At 40.8% G+C, this 15,091-nt stretch overlaps 1 protein-coding gene across 1 annotated transcript; it reads left to right on the top strand.

Annotated features, from left to right (window-relative positions):
- Positions 1 to 8,141: 8,141 nt before the first annotated feature.
- On the top strand, positions 8,142 to 15,042 carry LOC111461421 (UPF0061 protein azo1574-like). The gene is made up of 8 exons (XM_023104937.1): positions 8,142 to 8,574; positions 9,108 to 9,217; positions 11,159 to 11,215; positions 11,298 to 11,597; positions 11,957 to 12,204; positions 13,248 to 13,554; positions 13,646 to 13,919; positions 14,631 to 15,042. The coding sequence occupies exons 1-8, from the start codon at positions 8,170 to 8,172 to the stop codon at positions 14,883 to 14,885; spliced, it is 1,956 nt and encodes a 651-aa protein (XP_022960705.1). The 5' UTR covers positions 8,142 to 8,169; the 3' UTR covers positions 14,886 to 15,042.
- The last annotated feature ends 49 nt before the right edge of the window (positions 15,043 to 15,091 follow it).

The raw sequence follows: 15,091 nt of genomic DNA, 5'->3' as shown, positions 1-15,091 counted from the left end.
GAATTATATAGTATAATGTAAGGAATGTTATAAGTAAATCATAGACTTAGATAAAATCACTTTCTTGGTTTCTAGAACCATGCCACACAGAGGGCGTAGAAGAGGTAGAAGAGGGAGAGGACGACCTCACATTAGGAGTGGGGAAGAAGAGAAGCCGAAAGAAGCTCTTCCCAAGAAGGGTCGACTACTGGACCCTATGCGTTTGAACCACTTCCTGAATACGAACCTCCCCCACAAGTTGTACCCCCTCCTAAATACGCACCTTCCCCACAGGCTGTACCCCCTCCTGAATACGCACCTCCCCCACAAGCTGCACCCCCTCTAAAAAACGCACTGCCCCCTCAAGCTGCACCACAAGCCGGGTTAGACCTCGCCACAAGATTAATGTTGGAGTCACTCCAAACGACAATGCAAACAATGCTGGCCACACAACAGGCCACGTTGTTAGCTACGCAACAAGTCGCAGCAATGATGGCCACGCAACCCGCCAACGCGACGGTCACACAATCGGTGGATGCGATAGCTACACAACCGGCCAAAAACCTACAACCGGACAGGGGGGCGAGTTGGTTGAAAGACTCAAGCGATATAATCCCCGTCCATTTGTCGGTTCAAAGGAAGATCCTACAGTAGCTCAGATGTGGATCGCAAACATGAAAATGACCTTTGAATCAATGAGATGCCCTGATGAACATAAAGTATCGTGTGCGCATATGTACTGCAAAAAGACGCAGAAGTGTGGTGGGTGAATAATAAACAGAGTATCAACCCGAGAGGGGGATCTTCGTGGGAAGCCTTTAAGGAAGCCTTCCTGAAGTATTACTATCCAAAGGAAACCTGTATAAAGAAACAACAAGAATTTAACCACTTAACCCAAGGCGAACGCACGGTGGATCAGTATGATCAGGAATTCATGAGATTAAGAAGGTTCGCAACGTCACTAGCAGATACTGAAAAGAAAGAGATGGGGAAATTTGTGTTGGGGTTGAACCCGAAGGCCTGTCGCATGTTGGAGGCTTTTAACCCGAAAACTTACGAAGAGGCCCTGAGGATGAGCAAGGCCCTGGAGGAACCTCCGGAGAAGAAAAACCCGGAGCCAATGGTTGTCATAGGAAAGAAACTCCCTATCGAGGTCGGACCCACAGAATTCCAACCGCCACTCTAGAGACCTCGACATTAAAACAGGCCACCTGCTCCACCCTTAGTAGCCCGATACCTAGTACCGGAAAAACCCCTGTGCCACGACTGTGGAAAACAACATGGTGGCAAATGTTTGGTAGGCTCCGGTGTGTGTTATCACTGCGGTCGTGCAAGTCACGTGGCCAGAGCTTGCCCTACAAGGGGCACGGGAAACCCAAGGGAACCCCTTAGAGGACCCGTCATTCGAGAACGCGCCATACAAACCCGCCCACAGACCAGGGCATATGCAATGACCAGTAAAGAGGCAAAAACGTCTTGAACCGTGGTGACAGGTACGCTTTCTATACAAGGACACTTTGCATTGACGTTGTTTGATTCGGGTTCTACCAATTTGTTTGTTTCTTTACCATTTGTTAGACAAGCAGGGTTCGTAGTAGAATCCTTAATGCATGTATTGTAGGTCGGTACCCAGCAAGGGTAGACCTAGTCATGAAAAATAGAGTAAAAGACAGACAAGTGGTAATAACTGGACGAACCATTCACGTAGGCCTAAAAGTAGTAGATATGACGGATTTTGACGTCATACTAGGAATGGACTGGCTAGCCGAAAACTTTGTTAGCATAGACTGCCATAAGAAAGAAGTGGTATTCACACCTCCAAACGCTTCTCCTCACCGGTGAGCCTGATGAGTCGACCAATTCCTCCACCCCCTTTCCTTCTCTTGACTCCAACTCTTTTTTGATAGGGGAGACAACCCACACTGAACACCAAGCCAATTTCACCTAAGAAGATGTGCAACTTACCTTTTTAAGTTTAAAGGAACCTTCACAGGTACCACCCAAAAATAATATCGATGATGAAAGCGAGACGCCCGGTACAACAAGGTGGGTGGGCGATTCTAGCCTGTGCAGTAAACACCAAAGGAAAAGAGAAAACAATAGATACAGTACCCATAGTAAACGAATTCACTGATGTCTTCCCGGAGGACCTCCCCAAAATCCCTCTATCGCAAGTGGTAGACTTGGAAATAGAACTAGAACCAGGAACAAGACCCATCTCTAAAGTCCCATACCGCATGGCCCCGTAGAACTAAAAGAACTTAAATCACAACTGCAAGATCTATTAGATAAAGGCTTTATTCGACCTAGTGTATCCCCTTAAGGTGCGCCAGTGTTGTTTGTTAAAAAGAAAGATGGATCTATGCGTCTATGCATTGACTATAGAGAATTAAATAAGAGAACGGTAAAGAACAAATATCCTTTACCCCGCATCGAAGACCTATTTGAATAACTTTGAGAGGCAATAATGTTTTCCAAAATAGACCTTCGATCAGGATACCATCAAATTAAGATTAAAAATGAGGATATACCGAAAACATCCTTTCGAACCAGATATGGTCACTATGGGTTTGTGGTAATGTCCTTTGGCCTTACCAACGCCGCAGCGATGTTCATGGAATTAATGAACCGAGTATTTAAGGAGTGCTTAGACTCGTTTGTGATTGTGTTCATAGACAACATCTTGATATACTTGAAAACGGACCTAGAACAGAAAGAGCACCTCCAAAAAGCCCTATCTGTCTTAAGGGAGAACAAGTTGTATGCCAAATTCTCGAAATGCGAATTTTGGCTACGACAGGTTTTGTTCTTGGGATACATAGTGTCTAAAGACGGAATTATAGTAGATCCCACCAAGATAGAAGCCATCACAAAATGGAAACACCCAGCTACGGTCACCGAGATACGAAGTTTCTTGGGATTGGCGGGTTACTATCAAAGGTTTGTCCAAGACTTTGCTAGAATAGCCTCGTCTCTCACCCAATTGACAAACGAAGGCGTACTTTTCGTATGGAACGATACTTGTGAGGCCAGCTTTCAGGAACTAAAACAAAGACTAGTGTCCGCCCCAGTGCTCACGGTTCCAGAAAGCTCTGTGGGATACGTGATTTACAGTGATGCATCCAAAAAAGGACTGAGTTGTGTACTGATGCAACATGGCAAGGTTATTGCGTACGCGTCACGCCAATTAAAGGATTATAAGAAAAACTATCCTACACATGATTTGGAGTTGGCGGCGGTGGTGTTCACGTTAAAAATTTGGCGACACTACCTGTATGGTGAAAAGACCCAAATTTACACGGACCATAAAAGTCTAAAATACATGTTCACACAAAAAGAATTGAACATGAGACAACGTAGATGGCTAGAGTTGGTAAAAAATTACGACATAGATATCCAGTACCACCCTGAAAAAGCAAACATAGTCGCTGACGCACTAAGTCGAAAAGTAGTAGACTCGTTGACCCTCATCACAAGGGAGCCACGAGTGCGACCTGATTTCGAATGAGCTGACATATCGGTAGTAGCCAAGGAGGTTGTAGCCCAAATAGTCCGACTGATAGTGCGTCCCACGCTCAGACAGAGGATCATAGACTCACAACGTGAGGACCCAAGCCTAAAAAAAATCCTAGACTAGTTGAAAGTAGGCCCAATGGACGGTTTTTCTAAGTCAACAGATGATGGACTATTATGTCAAGGACGTTTATGTGTCCCACCGGTAAACGAAATAAAGAACGAAATCCTAACTGAAGCACACAACTCACCCTTCTTGATACATCCAGGTGGTACAAAGATGTATCGAGACCTAAAACAACACTTCTGGTGGCAAAGTATGAAAAAGGATATCGCGGAATACGTGAGTAAATGTCTAGTGTGCCAACAAGTAAAAGCCCTTAGGCAGAAAACCGCCGGACTACTACAACCTCTAAGTATACCGAAATGGAAATGGGAAAATATTGCTATGGATTTCATAGTAGGCCTACCCAAGACACTAAAGGATTATAGGGTAATTTGGGTAATTGTCGATCGTCTGACAAAGTCGGCACACTTCCTACCAGGTAAGGCAACATATACAGTAGACAACTGGGCTCAACTGTATGTAGAAGAAATTGTGAGGTTGCATGGAGTCTCGGTATCTATAGTGTCGGATCGGGACCCGTATTTTACGTTGGCCTTTTGGCACGAACTCCAAAAATCGTTGGGTACTCGCTTAGACTTTAGCACAACCCTCCACCCATAAACTGATGGCCAAACGAAACGATTAAACCAAATTCTGGAAGACATGCTTCGGGCATGTGTTATGGATTTTACATGGAGTTGGGACACTAAACTACACTTAATGGAATTCTCGTACAACAACAATTTCCAAGCAACCATCGGGATGGCACCGTTTGAAGCGTTATATAGAAAATGGTGTAGATCCCCATTGTGTTGGGACGAAGTAGGAGAATGAGAACTGGTAGGACCCAAGCTGGTTCGCATCACCAATGAGGCGGTACAAAAAATTAGAGCAAGGATGCGCACCGCACAAAGTAGGCAAAAGAGCTGCACTTTGGAATTCTCGTACAACAACAGTTTCCAAGCAACCATCGGGATGGTACCGTTTGAAGCGTTATATAGAAAATGGTGTAGATCCCCATTGTGTTGGGACGAAGTAGGAGAATGAGAACTGGTAACCCAAGCTGGTCCGCATCACCAATGATGCGGTACAGAAAATTAGAGCAAGGATGCGCACCGCACAAAGTAGGCAAAAGAGCTACGCCGACGTTAGGCGTAGGAACTTAGAGTTCGAAGAGGGGGACCCGGTGTTCCTAAAAGTGGCTCCTATGAAATGCGTTCTAAGATTTGGACGTAAGGGGAAGCTAAGCCCCCGCTTTATCGAACCGTTTGAAATTCTAGAAAAAATAGGTTCAGTAGCATACGAACTAGCCTTACCACCTTCACTTTTGAGCGTACACGATGTATTTCATGTGTCCATGTTGAGGAAATATATTCCAGACCCTACGCACGTGATAGACTACATACCTCTCGAGATCGAGGAAAACTTAAGTTATCAAGAGAAACCCATTAAAATCCTAACTCGAGAAGTGAAAGCCTTACGTAATAGAAACATAGGTTTCGTCAAGGTATTGTGGCGAAACCACCAAATCGAAGAAGCGACGTGGGAACGAGAGGATGAAATAAAAGAAAAATATCCTGAATTGATCCAGGAGTTCGAGACTTTCGAGGGCGAAAGTTCTTTTTAGGGGTAGATAATGTAACGGATCAGTTATAAAAAGAAAAATGGTCGTCGGCAGGACCGAAGATGCTGGAGTTTTCGGTCGCACACGGCCCACAAAGAGCGCCTGACAGCAGGGTCACCACGGAAACTAAACCCGACCTTCAGCCACCTCCAAGATACCTGAAGGGAAGAAAAATAGTGAGAAAACGAGAAAGACAGTGAGAAAAGCCGACGAAGCTTCGACAAAGCCAAACCCTACGAAATCGACGTCGAAACCTCCGATTTACGCAACAAAAATAATCCCAGAGACTTTTACATACACCAGGGGTAGAATTAGACGATTCCTACACGTTGTTCACCGTCGGGTAAGGGAGACAGAACGTCGGGTTTTCGAACCCTCTCAGATCCGGGAGTGTTAGGCCTTTACGAACCAAACAAATACCATAAGTGGAATTAAGGGGAGAAGGAGACTCGAAAATGGAGGAAGGAGGAGTTAAAAAGGACGTCGAAACGCCGTGACCAAAGAGAGAGAGAGCGTCGCCTAAAAATTCGCTGGAAATCGGGCGAGGAAGACGAAGTCCGACCTGACCTCTGACCCACGACCCAACGAATAAACCCTTGGCCCGTCGAAACAAAACGCGGCCCAATGGTAGTGTCCAGCCCAGCCCACCGCAACCACAACCCGCATCCAGAATCTGACCTACTTGACAGCCCGCACGCTTGACCCGAGACCGCTGCACATGCGTCGCCATCTGGTTGTGCCATGTGGCACGTCAGCAATGCGACACCCCCTCGGCTCCAGCAGCTTGATCAGCTTGGCGGCGGCTTCTCGGCTCTAGCGGCTTATTCGGCTCGGGAAACTTGTTTCCATTCTGTTTGGAACCGTTTCGACTCTCCCGAACTTGATTTCGATCCCATTTAAGGTAAAATAGATCATTTTAAGGCCGTGTTTCACAAATTCAAGTTGAAAATTAATTGTGTTCGTGAAATACTAACAAAGGTGACGAATGATCCAATAGAAACCAACCACCGAGGGAAGCGTAGGACGTATATGAGGAGCGAGGAGCTTACGTTTATATTTTAGGGAGTACTTCGACTAAGACCTACCAAGTAAGTGGCTCACCCGTCGTAGGTTACACGTTGTTTGTTGTATGTTGGCACTTGCCCATGGATTCGCACGTGTCATTAAATTGTATGCTAGACTGTTGTGCTTAAGTACGTAATCTTGTGAACGTGAATGTATGCTGTTTAGTATGATGTGATATGTAGTGCTTATGACGTTTATGATGTTCCTAAATGATTATGGCATGATTGTACGAAATATATGAATGTAAACAGCATGAAATGTATGACATGACATACGGTAAATTGCTTGAAATATAACCCTGTTAGGACTATGTATGACATGTAGATTGAAAATGAGAAATGACACGTTAAACATGAAAGATGATAGCGAGGTTATATTCATTAATGATAAGGTAGAAGTAATGGGGACCTCATGCATTATGTGTGTTCATGCATTGGGGGGATACCCCTATTCCATCACGAGGGTACGAACACGTACATCCAATGGCAGGACAACGATGGTTATGTTTTGCATAGCGCTGCCGTGACGGTTACTAGTTTTAACGGGTGTCCGGCCTAGGGAGCGTCCTAGTGTATGCTCCCCCGACTAATAAGGTGGTCAAGCGGTGTGCGAACTGATTGGTGAGCCCATACTTGCACGTATGGGCTGTGTGTAGAGTATATGATACACGTCCAAATTTACCCGTTAGAACAGCACTGTAGGAAGACAAATTGAAAGATAGGTCCCATTATCTCATTGCATGTGATTGTTGCATAACCTTAATAGTGGGTCACTTACAGAGTATTCTGGAAATACTCAAGCATTGTACTACTATATTTTTCAGATAAAGGCAAGACACCCATGTGAGATCGACGGCGGCATCGCACATCCCAGGATTGTGGCACATGCATATGATAGTTGTTTTCCATTTCATAGTATAGATTAGTATAGGTTGAATTTCGTTTGCATTCAAAGTATAGGTTAGTTTAGGTTGAATTCCCGTTTGCATCATTAGTATAGGTTAGTATAGGTTGAATTGTAGTCGCATAATATATAGTAGGGTAGTATAAGACAGTTGTTTCAGTGTTGTTCTTTTTCCTTTGTTTCCCTTGTATTATTGTATTAGTTATTCATGAGGTAATAAAAGGCAAGTATAAGTAGCATTTATGATAAGAGCCTAAATTCAGCATTTCAAGATAGAGCAATGACCTAGATTAAATAGGTAAAATTTAGGATAGTTACACCAGTTAGATTTTTCCCTTATGTTTAAGAATTTGTGGTATTGATATATTTTATTTATCTTAAATAAATGTTTAATTTGAACGTATTGATTTGACCCCATAAGTGGGACCACCACCCACATAGCATGTAGCCACTAGAAGCAGAACCCCATCTTTCTTCTAGAGAGTCTCCTAATTGTTCCAGAGCAACTAGAAAGAGATTCTTTAACCACAAATAATTCAGTTAAGGTGTGGGATACCCATCTAGAAATTTTCGCAACTCAATCATGTATAGTGGAATCATAAAAAATTTGACATTTTCGAATTCTGTCTGTAACTCACTATAGGCTCGAGAAACAAAGAGAAGATGTGTATGAACGAGATATACAACAAGAAGAAGAAGGAAAAGGATTGAATAGCGGAACTCCCGAACATTTGGCAATCTCAGATGTGTCGATATCGATGGTGACTCATTATTTCGATGAATCATTATGTTACTTTGGAAAATTCAGAAATATTTTTGAAATCATTTTAAAAGTTTAAAAGGTATTTTTGAAATAAAGTATCGTGGTTTGGAAGATTAAATATATTTTTAATTTTTTTTTTAAATAATAAAGATACAAAGTCGGAACATAAAAATAAAAAAGAGAAAAGAAAAAAAAAGAAGTCCAACAAAAAACGGAATGTCATTGGTTTCACATCTCTTCCCCAAGCTCTCGTTGCTTCCCCACATTTCTCTCCTCTGCCATGGCCACCGCCACCGTCTCGGCTTAGTTCGCCGCCATTCGACTACCCTCATTCACCGCCGTCCTCCTGCCTCTATTTTCTCTTCACCTTCACCACTCGTCGGCCACTCTCGCCACGGCCGCCGGAGAGTTTCCATGGACTCTGCTTCACCGGAGGTTTCGGCGTCTGTCGACTCCGTGGCGGATGGTTTGAAGAATCAAAGCTTGAATAGTGACGATCGTGGGGGTTTAGGTAGTGGAGTCGAGCACGGGGCGAAAAAGAAGCTCGAAGAACTTAACTGGGACAATTCATTTGTCAGAGAGTTGCCTGGCGATCCCCGTACCGATGTCCTTCCACGACAGGTACTATTTCTTTGTTTTCAGCTTCTATTTGTTCTTTTTTGAAGTACAATTTTTTGGAAATTAGAGTTGGGGTTGGTACTTGTATTTACAGGAAGTGTGGACCGTGTGGAATTATGTTTGTAATCAATTGAAAGCTCGAGTAGGAGCTCTTTTATATGCTATAGTTTAATGGCTTTTCCTTACTGCGAGTTTCAGTTGCTTCTCGGTGATAAAAAGGACTTTGAATTTGGTTTTTTCTGTTTGATAAGAGAACTCTCAAGGTTTTTTAGGCTTTTTTTTGATGATAAGTTTTAATTAGTATTTTATTGTAAGCATGAGATCCATTCTAGATGCAATTAATTGCTTGTGTTAAACTTCCATGCTGTTTTTCTTAATTTTGGGAAAAAGGGTTGTGCTTACCCCTTCATTTTCATTTCCCAGTTCCTCTTCTGGTTTCGCATGGGTTATGAACCAATAGCTTTGATGGCTAGATTTGGTTTTATGGGTTAGTCTACTATTATGACTGATTAGTTTATCTACGATATGAATCTTAGGTGTTACATGCATGTTATTCAAATGTATTACCTTCAGTTGAAGTAGAAAGTCCTCAGCTTGTTGCTTGGTCGGAATCAGTTGCTGATTTGCTAGATTTGGATCTTCAAGAGTGAGTTTTCTTATTTTTTCTTTTTGCTTTATGATAATTGATAGATGAGGTATTTACACTATGTACTATAAATTATGAAACATGGACATTTAGTTTGAGAAGCATCTTGAAGATCATAGTCTGATGCACTGTACACTCTACTGGACACTTAAGATACAATTTAGAGGTCTTTTTTTATCATTATTGTTTATTAAATAAAGTATGAATATATTCAGTTAGATTGATGCAGAACCTTTTGAAGGTCTTCTTTCTTTTGATGCAAAATAAATATACCTATTTCTCACAAGAACCTTACAAATTCCCGATATACAAATCACTTGTAAAACTGGGAAGAATGCACAAAACCTTCCTAATTTTGAAACAACTAGCAAAAAGAGTAGAGTTCACACTCCTTATCTAAAGAGGTCGACCCAAAACAGTTATATTTTGCAAGATGAAAAACCCCATCCATCCCTCAGAAGGGCCTCACCAAATCCTGATGTTTCTTTCTATCTATAGATTCCAGAAAACTGCCTTTACAACATAATTCCATAAAACCATCCTCTTCTTTGTCTTTTGGTTTGCGATGCTCTATTTGAGGGACATTAGACTTGGTGGGCTTTTTTCTCTTCTTTGTGATTAACACCTGTACCAAGGGAGAAAGGAATCTAGGTTTTGGATTCGTGACTATTAGTGGGGCTTCTTTTGTAGTTCTTTTTTCTACATGTTGTCTATCCCTTCCTCGCTCTCAATTGCCTTTGTTTTCCCCTCTTTGGGAGGTTAAAATCTCTAGGAAGGGAATTTTTTTTGTGGCATGTTTTACATGGGAGATGTTCAAGGACACTCATCCTTTATGTTGTACATTTGATAGTGCATTCTTTGTAAGCGTTAGGTGGAGGATCTCCATCACTTGTCGTGGGTTGCCAGTTTGGTTAAACTCTCTGGTTTTGGTGGATGAGCTCCTTTAGGTTGTGTTTGGCTTGGAATAGGGATAGTTACACTATGATTGAGGAGTGTTTACGAGTTCATTTTTTGGAGAAGGGAAAGGTCTTGTGGCATGCTAATTTCTTTGGTGTGGTAATTGACGCAAGAGAAATAATATGATTTTCCATGGAGTTGAGGGGTCCTTTGATGAAGTTTGGACCTTTGATGAAGTTTGGGAGGTGATGAGGTTTAATGCTTCTTTGTGGGCATCAATCATTTGACCTTTTTGTAATTAAGCTCGTTTTTTATATGTCCTTGTTATTTTTTTCATTTATCTCCATGAAAGCTCGGATTTTTAGAATAAACATTAATTCATAAGATCTTAACTTCTTTGAAGAAAGTATCCACGATAACTGCATAACATTCTCTTTCAACAGGCAATGGAGCACCCCAATTTAAACGAAACAATTGTAGAGATCAATTCCAAAATTTTGGGCCGTAAAAACACTCGAAAAAAAATAAAAAGTGATAAAAAAAGTCTTGTATAACTCCTGATGCTTAAACAAAGCACATAGATAGGACCCAACACCAAACCTAATCATTTTCTTTTGTACTCCTTCCCGTGTGGAGGTTGTGGCATGAAACAAATTGAAGAGTCTTCAAAGGAAAGAGTGAAAACTTTGAGGATTTTGGGACCTGGTCTGTGTTCTTGCCTCTACTTGGTGTTCTTTGTCCAATGATTTTTGCAATTTTAGCTTCGTCATATCAATTGCAATTGGAATTCCTTTTTGTAATCCAATGGCTTCTTAGAGATAGCTCATCCCCTTAGTTGTATGAACTCTTTTTGAACAATATGCTTCTCAAGAGCTGTTGAGGTCGCTGGAAGATTACCTGGACCGTTATGATTGGTTACTGTACGAGTGTTATAATGATACTTTTCTCTTTGTATTTCAGTCTTAATCTGCTGTAGTCAATTATATGTCTGTGATGTCCTCTCCCTTACGCAAGAGCTGAAGGATTTTGCTTTTGTCACTGCAGATTTGAAAGGCCAGATTTCCCCCTCTTGTTCTCTGGCGCATCTCCATTAGTTGGAGTGTAAGTGTGAAATATTATTTGATTGACAGCACCAGCATTCTGATCTTCATTATCCCCTGCCTGCTGATATCGTGTATTACAGGTCACCTTATGCTCAATGTTACGGGGGCCATCAGTTTGGCATGTGGGCTGGGCAGTTGGGTGATGGTCGAGCAATAACCCTTGGAGAGATACTTAATCCCCGATCTGAAAGGTGGGAGTTGCAGTTAAAAGGTGCTGGGAAGACGCCATACAGTCGGTTTGCAGATGGCTTGGCTGTGCTACGAAGTAGCATCAGGGAGTTCCTTTGTAGTGAAGCAATGCATAGTCTTGGAATACCAACAACTCGTGCACTTTGTCTTCTGACCACAGGAACATTTGTTACCCGCGACATGTTTTATGAGTACGTAGATAAAATAATCTGGTCAAGATGGCAGTTAAGAACATTTGTAGTTATAAGATGATCTTACATCTTCTCATGGATTTGAATAGGATTTTCTAAAAAATTCAAGAATTCATAATCTCTGAATATGTCTTTTTTTCTGCAAAACCTTTCTAACACAAATAAATTCCAATTGGCATTGATATGAACATGTTAGGATTTTTATTTTATTTTAGTTGAAATCATGATTTCTTGAGTACTTATATTTAGGTACTCTTTTGGTAGTTTTGAACATGTTAATTAACTAAAAAATGTGAAGAGATATAAATTGATGCTGGTATGGAAATGCAATAATAAGTTCCGATTGTTTCAATTTGTAGTGGGAATCAAAAAGAAGAGCCTGGTGCAATCGTATGTCGAGTGGCTCAATCCTTTTTGCGTTTTGGATCCTTCCAAATTCATGCCTCTAGAGGGAAGGATGATTATAAAATTGTTCGGGCTTTAGCAGACTACGCAATCCGCCACCATTTTCCGCACTTCGAGAATATGAGCAGCAGTCAGAGTTTATCTTTCAGCACGGGCGATGAAGATAGTTCAGTTGTTGATCTCACTTCAAACAAGTATGCAGGTATTCTTTTCTGTTAACAATTTGATATGACATAGATTTGGTGACATGTTAATTTTTAAAATGTAGAACATAGATACGGTGACTTGTCAATTTCTAAAAAAGTAGCACACAGACACATCAGGACACATTTTTTTTCTTCTTTTTAATAGAATATGTGTGTATTTGTTGATATATTAATACTTTTTTTATAGATAAATCTTTTAAATTAATGTAAAAAAATACTTCACAAAAAAAAAAACGTACATAGAATGATAAGTCGATTAATGATATTTTTTCTAACAAGAAACAAACTTTTCGTTGACAAAATGAAAAAAGACTAATGCTGTTCAAAATGCCACAAAAAGTGGCTTCGGATATAGAAAAATTGTTCAGGAACTATACGTGGAAAGATGACCTACACCTTGTTCCATAGAGTATTATAAACCTCCCTGCAGAAAAGGGAGGACTGTCTTTTCTCGATAAAGAAGCACAAAGCTCTCCTTATGGAGATATCATCACAAAGAAAATGCCTTCTAAATATATTCCTACATCATGTAAAAATCCACCCCCACCATCTTCTGCAAAGTGGCCATGGAAGTACATAAAGGAACATTTCATGCCTATTATTAAGCGACGGTTTCAGTCATTCTTCTCTCTCAAGACCTTGGTCTGGATTCGTGTTAAAATTTTATTCCTTTACGGTATTTGGCAGCAACCTGGAATTTATTAGCAACCCAAGGACAGCATGGCCTATGTGATGAATCCAGTTTAACAGCTTACTTCTTTTCTTGTCTGTGAAGTTTTGTAGAGGCCAGCGCATGCGATCTTTTTATTTATTTATTTTTGTTTATTTTTATTCATTTATAAATTTTTTGGGTAAGAAACTGAGCTTTTATGGAGAGAAGGGACAGAAGTGTATGAAAAAATTCTCCATTTTATGGCATGGTTGATGTAGTTCTCCTTTTAGTTGCATTCAACTTGCTGTTTCTGCACAAAAAGGATTTCACATTTTATCTTAATGACTCTTTTGTTTTTTATTTCCTTTACATGGTTGATATTATCAGCTTGGGCTGTAGAAGTTGCTGAGCGAACTGCTTCCTTAATAGCAAGTTGGCAGGGAGTTGGGTTCACACATGGTGTACTCAACACTGACAATATGAGCATCTTGGGTCTTACCATTGATTATGGTCCCTTCGGATTTTTGGATGCTTTTGATCCTAGTTATACGCCTAATACAACTGATCTTCCGGGCAGAAGATACTGTTTTGCAAATCAGCCAGATGTAGGCTTATGGAATATAGCCCAGTTTGCTTCAACACTTTCCGCTGCTGAATTAATAAATGATAAAGAAGCAAACTATGCCATGGAGAGGTAGTTTTACCTTATCGAACTTATGTTTTCTTCTAGAACTGTTGACCTATCATTGCACTCATAATATGACGTTTCCCCTCTTCTCTTACAGATACGGAGACAAATTTATGGATGACTATCAAACAATCATGACCAAGAAAATTGGTCTACCAAAGTACAATAAACAGTTAATCAGCAAGCTTCTCAACAACATGGCTGTTGACAAAGTTGATTATACAAATTTCTTTAGATCACTTTCCAATATCAAAGCTGATCCCAGCACCCCAGAGGAGGAGTTGTTGGTCCCTCTGAAGGCTGTTCTGTTAGATATGGGCAAGGAGCGAAAGGAAGCTTGGGTCAGCTGGGTAAAGATCTACATAGCGGAGGTATAGTGACCTTAAATACCTGATGGTTAAAAAGTAGCAGTCATAAATTAAAACCTTGACCTATCTCTGTTTCTCCGTTGGTTCTGATCTGTTTTATTGTTGTTCCTTTGCATTTTTAAAATCTTGTTACTTCGTATCTCCTGGTGGGGCCTTGGTGTGACACGGGTGCCATCGGGTATCGTGGTTATTACAAAAAAAAAAAAAAAAGAAAGTAAAATAGACCTACCAATTCATAATTTCATTTTTTCCCTTCATTCTGTTTTCAGTATATTGAGTTAAATATTATATCTCTATAACAATCTGGGGTCCCCACAAGCATCGAGGAAAGCCACCTGTTTAGGCTTATACATTCTTTTCCAGTTTTCAATTTGGATGGGGAGAATGAAAATTATTAAACTGATATGATTATCATTTGCTAAACTCATCCTCTTTATCTAATTTGAGGCAGTGTCTGGCATCCAATCATAAAACCTCCAGGCTCTAACCAAACAACTTAATGCTCATCTCACGGTCCTGTTTGCGTTGGGCAGAAATCATGCCCAGATATTGGACTTGGTTCAAGTTTCAGAAAACTCTATAGTGCTACTAGATGTGTTTTCAGTTAGTAGCTGAATTTTCATAAGACACTACATTTAAGGAACGCTGGCGTGCTTTAAATATAATGATATTACATTTTCCTTTATCTTATCCATTATTCTATTGCTTTTGCAGCTTGCTGCTAGTGGCATATCAGATGAGGAGCGCAAGGCCTCCATGGATGCAATAAATCCAAAATATATTCTCAGGAACTACCTATGCCAGACTGCCATTGATGCAGCTGAGCAGGGTGATTTTGGAGAGGTTCGTCGGCTGCTGAAGATAATGGAACGGCCATTTGATGAGCAACCAGGAATGGAAAAATATGCACGGTTGCCCCCAGCTTGGGCTTATCGGCCGGGCGTTTGTATGCTTTCTTGTTCCTCATGAGTTGATAGCTTGCTTTACGTTACACGAAAAGGGGGGAAATAATTTACTGATAGGATATTTGCTGTGTATATAATGTTGTCAAGTCAGTGTTGTAATCTCAAACAACAATAATGTTCAGTAATTATTTTTCTCTATGATATGACCTGAAATTTAGACAGTTCTCATTTCCACTTCTACGTTCATATACATGCTTTTTTGTACTTGCA

The sequence above is a fragment of the Cucurbita moschata genome, unplaced genomic scaffold (genome assembly GCF_002738365.1).
Source record: "Cucurbita moschata cultivar Rifu unplaced genomic scaffold, Cmos_1.0 Cmo_Scf00025, whole genome shotgun sequence".
NCBI lineage: Eukaryota > Viridiplantae > Streptophyta > Magnoliopsida > Cucurbitales > Cucurbitaceae > Cucurbita > Cucurbita moschata.
The sequence above is the reverse complement of the archived record's forward strand: the minus strand, read 5'-3'. Positions and strand labels throughout refer to the sequence as shown.